At 37.6% G+C, this 5,431-nt stretch overlaps 1 protein-coding gene across 1 annotated transcript; it reads left to right on the plus strand.

Moving 5' to 3' along the window:
• On the plus strand, positions 1-1,628 carry LOC104419845 (protein NTM1-like 9). Its single transcript, XM_010031639.3, has 3 exons — positions 1-528; positions 650-870; positions 1,145-1,628. The coding sequence occupies exons 1-2, from the start codon at positions 61-63 to the stop codon at positions 782-784; spliced, it is 603 nt and encodes a 200-aa protein (XP_010029941.2). The 5' UTR covers positions 1-60; the 3' UTR covers positions 785-870; positions 1,145-1,628.
• The last annotated feature ends 3,803 nt before the right edge of the window (positions 1,629-5,431 follow it).

Raw genomic sequence — 5,431 nt, forward strand, 5'->3', positions numbered from 1 at the left:
ATCTCTGTCCTTTGGTCTTCTTCTTCTTCTTCTCTCTGCTTGCACGAGGTGGGTATCCAAATGGAAGACACGACTTCAGAAGCCATGAGCTTACTCCCTCCAGGATTCAGATTCCATGCCACAGATGAGGAGCTTCTGCTCCTTTACTTGAAGCCCAAGATCCTCGGACAACTCGACGAACCCTACTACAACATAATTCCGGAGATCGATTTATGCGAATGGGAACCATGCCAATTGCCCGCCATGTTCGATTGCATGCTTAAAGGGAAGGAGCTGTTCTTCTATTGCCGAGTGAAGCATAAGTACTTGAACAGCAGGCGGTCCGACCGCACGACCAGAACAGGTTACTGGAAAGTGACGGGCAAGGAACGCGCCATCATGAGCGAGGACACCAACGAGCAGATAGGAATCAAGAAGACGTTGGTGTTCTACGAGGGCCGCGTGCCTCATGGCAAAAGGACCGACTGGGTCATGCACGAGTATCACCTAAACTCCAAGCATTTGGGCAGTAATCACAATGAAGGCGAGGTAACATTTTTGGCTCTCATTCATTTGCACAACACGATGGGTTATAAATAACATTTGACTCGTGCTTTTTAGTAACGGGTTGTTTTTCAATTACTGATGTTGCTGGTGCATATATTTGCAGATGCTGCCTTATGTGGCATGTCGGATCAAGAACAAGAAAAACAAGAAAGCGACGATGTGTCACGCTCCAACAATTAGCCCAGAAGGCTATTCAAGAAGCCCCTCACGTCCACTAGCAATGTATACCCCTCTGTGAATCAGGAAGGGGACTTGCTGACCTTCCGTAACACCATCAACATTGAAATTGCTGATAACCAAGGAGCTGCTGATACTCAATCCGAGGTGAGATACGCGTGTTTAATGTTGTAGAACATATCTAGGATCGGATTTAGTCCGAAGTACTATAGAGCATATGAAAGTCGCGGAGACATTGGTTTTTTATGGCCAAAGTACTAATAATTGCATTATCACATAAGCAACATCTGTGGGACTATGTTCATTTCATACTTCAAGATTGTTTCAGCAACAAAAGAAGGAAACATACTATTTTTTTGGTAGGATGGGAAATATACATAAGAAGGATTATTTTTATATAATCTACACGTTTTGAATGCAGATATCACCAGAAGAGTTCATGGAGTTGCTAGCTCCATTTCAGCCACAGGATAACTATCTGTCAAGCTACGACAACGCTCCAATGTATCAGTCACAGGCAGAAGCAGAGGAAGAATGGTTGTCCTTTCTACATTCCCCAGTTAACAACAATGGGGATGAGTTTGTCCACAAAGACAATCCCGTGAATGAGGACTTCTCTACTGCGACGTTTGACAAGGATTGGACCGATGTCTGAGGACTTCTCTACTGCGACGTTTGAAGATGATTATTGTGATTTGGAAGGAGTGTGCGTGAGTGTGTGGGCTTTACTTGTGATGTATTTAGGATTGCGAGTGTGGCTTTTGGAGTGAAACAAGGAAACATATGAAGTTTAATAATTTGTGCTTGTCAAGTTTGAGAGACGTGCTTCTTCTTGTATTTCAGGTTGTGTCTTGTGCTAATTAAGATGTAGTACTTCAATACATATTGTTATGTTATTCAGGGTATCTCCCTAAGTTTTATCCTCATGGACGGTCATCCCAAATTGGTGGATTGGGAATTAGACTGTCAAATGATTGATGTAATTGGCAGAACGATTAATGAATGCTGTGGAATCTGGCTAGAAGTGGGAATTGGACAGATCGGATCAATCAGAAAAAGGCCCAAAAAGAAAGAACTAAAACTCTATTGGCTTTGGCAGGATAGAACCTTACTTTTTGCAAGACTTCCAAAGGAAGGCCTTGATACTTGCTAGACAAGTGCGAATATTTCGTCTTTGGACTTTGGTAGGATAGAATAAAACTCCAAGACTTCCAAAGGAAGGCTATAAACTTCCTCAAAAAGTGCTAATATCTCATCTTTAAGGTTTAAGATTTAGGGTTTAGAATAGAATCTAACTCCAACACTATCAAAGAAAGGCTCTAAAGACTTGCTTAACAAGTGAGAATATTTTTATACATCGCAAGTCCAGCAATGTGTTGAAATTGTCGATCGTTAGAGATGGCCATGGTTGTGTCTTGTAAGGGTGAGCATGGTTTCACAGAGAACTTGGAATTGGAGAATCAGACTGATGGGAACCCTTAGATTCTAAGTTTTAAAGTATGCAGGTTAATATAAGGAAGCTATTTCGACAAGTAGATTTTAAGTTCTTAGTAAACCTAAACCTAAAACTTAGAACCTATAACTTGTAAATTAGAACTTGGAACAAGTTTTATTAGGGAGCTCTACCATGTTAAACATCTTCCAAAAACATTGGATCATCACCTAAGAAACGTCTTTGCAAGTGGTTGGGTGTTGCCGCTAGTTTAGGTCCCCTGCGGATCGAAAATTTGAAAATATTGTAAATAGAAATGGGTTCATTTTTTAGAAGTTATAACTAAGGAAAAATGGATGAAAGCGAAAATGAAAGGAGGATTTGAATTACGTGGGACAATCAAGTAAAATGTGACTGCTCGGCCATAGTTTTTTTTTTTTCTTTTTTAAGGTTGAAGTCACAAAATTTATAAATTATACTTACTACGGCATGTTTCTCCTAATTTTTTTTTTATGTAATATCAAAAATCTCAAACTTATACCCATGTGGCACATTTATTTTCCATCAAGGATCTTGTCAACAAAAACAATTAAAAATAGGGAAAAAACCATCAAAAGCCTCAACCTTTACTCAAAGTGACAAATTTATCCTAAACTTTTTTCGGCAAAAATCATTTCAAATGCCAAAAGTTGGCACAAAAAGACACTTGAGTGCTACATCTGATGAGTCTTCCGAAAATCCTACGTGGCATTTTTTTTTTATTAATTTTCTAGTTTACATGGCTTGCCGGAATGTTAAATCAGCAAAACATACACAAAAACGACGTCATTTTGGCATAATTTGAATTTTAATATAATATAAAAATTAATTAAATTAAATTTAAAACAAAATAATAATTTATTTTTATTTTTATTTTTATATATATAATAAAAAAAAAAGAGGAGGAAGAAGGCAACCATTGAGGGGTTGAGCCAGCATTGATTAATTTTTTTAATATTTAATTTAGTTAATTATTATATTAAAATTCGAATTATACCAAAACAACGTCATTTTGACACTATTTAGCCACATAAGCATACAAAATGACGTCATTTTGCGCGCAGCTTGCCGGAAAATTACCATGTCAGCATTTTGATCGGATTTTCTCGCTAGTGACACTTAAGTGATCCATTTTATTTTGATTTTAGCACTTAAGTGTTCATTTGTGTCAACTTTTGGCACTCTAAGGGTCTGGATATCCTTTTTTTTGTGACATGAAAAATCCCTAATTTTGCCAATAGTAACACATTTAATTCAAAAAAAATTTCATGACACAAAAAATCCCGAACTTTTATCCTTATAACATATTTACCCTAAACTATAGGACATTTTTGTCTTTTACTTTTTAATTTTTTTTTTTTTTTTCTTCTTCTTCTCTCTTCCCTCCGCTTTGGCCGATGAAGGGAAGCCGGACTCGGTGAGGGCGGGCAAGGGGTGCCCTCGCCTGACCTAGCCGAGAGCGGCCCTCACCCAGCGTCAGCGAGGGCAACCCTCACTTGACTCCAGCTTCCCTCCGCCATGGCCGGGGGAGGGAAGAGAGAAGAAGAAAAAGGGGAAAAAAGAAGAAGGAAAAACATAAAATAAAATAATAATAATAATAATAATAATAATAATAATAATAATAATAATAATAATAATAATAATAATAATAATAATAATAATAATAATAATAATAATAATAATAATAATAATAATAATAAGACGAAAATGCCCTTGGTGGGGATAAATGTGTCACGGTTAGCAAAGTTTGGAATCTTTCATGTTACAAAAAAAAAATTGGGATAAATTTGTCACTTTGGATGAAGTTTAGGGTTTTTTGTGATATTTTCCCTTAAAAATATGCCACATGAATGCTAGAAAGCAAACAATATTGACATTCATGTACCTTAAACAAACAATATTGACATTCATGTACCTTAAGATTGGAAGGGTGATATATTAATCCACCATGAAGGCGATTCGGGCATCTCTCGACACTTCAGCGCGAGACCTTTATAGTTTTAGCTCTGGTGTAATAATTTGTCCTCTGATTGCAGCATTCGTTTAAAGAAATGAGGGAATCACTTCCCCAAGTGCAGCAACCGGCCGGCCTCCTTTTATTTCGCAAGATGGCTTTGTTGGAAAAGGTTAGCATGACAATGACTTTGGTGACGAAATATTTCATCACATAGGAACACTTTTTTAAACACCCAAACCATCGGATGAAGCTGATTGGTTTGAATGTGGCTTCTTCACAGATTGCACTCTTTCCGTGGATGCGATCCTATTTCAGATGTCAAGTTTAATGGAGCATGCTCGTTTTAATTATCTGTATGCTATGGAGTAACTAGTGGCTTTAGGATATAAAAGAAAATTGTTGAGGCGATGTTTGGTTATTCTCAAGTCATATTGAACTTTAAAAGATAAGAAAGTGTGACTTATTGAATGTAGGGTTATGCCTAGATTATTTCGTGGCTTTGTCCTCTGTTCTTGTTTGAAAATTACACTATTCCGTATCAGGGTGCTTATGTGTTGATTTGTAGGAGCGCTGAGTCACAGGCACATGTATTTAAGTCCTGAAACCTAATGAACTCCTACTATGCAGTACACAATTCAAAAGATTAAGAACTGATCATGGATGACGAGCAATTTTGATTAATTCAGTCCTGAAAATACTCTCCTTACTGGAAGTTTCAGTGGAACTAACGCGTGAGGGAGCTCAAGACAACGACCTTGAGGGAATGACTTTTGACTGGGAAGTTTCTTGGTAGGGTCGGAAAGAGAAGTAAAATTTCCAACGAAGTTTTGAAACTTGGAGAACAAGTGTACAATTTTTCAAATGAGAACAGTTCTTTTAGACTTGGAGAACAAGTCCGAAAATTTTCAGTCTAGAACAATTTTTCTCCTTTCGGCAATCCCCAATATCTTTACTATAATTATTTTTGTTTGTATGCCAACGCTTTCAAGGCTTGTGATGGACTTTTATGCGTCTTTTTTCTTTTTCTTCTTCTGCTAAGCTCTGAACATTTTATTTGTTAATATGAGTCAAACCAAGTGGAAAAAAAGTAAGAGTTTTCTGCTTCCTCCCTCCGCTCTTTACCCCCACTGTCCTTGTTGATCTCGAGTGGAAGTTAAGATGTGGGATCCACCAAACAGTCGAACAGCTACCTTCTAAGGGTAGACCAAGTGGAAAGCAGGAGTTTTAGCTCATAGCATCTCTATTATAAATAAGCATGGATATAACTCCGGCATGAAGTA

Source organism: Eucalyptus grandis, chromosome 9, assembly GCF_016545825.1.
Source record: "Eucalyptus grandis isolate ANBG69807.140 chromosome 9, ASM1654582v1, whole genome shotgun sequence".
Lineage (NCBI taxonomy): Eukaryota > Viridiplantae > Streptophyta > Magnoliopsida > Myrtales > Myrtaceae > Eucalyptus > Eucalyptus grandis.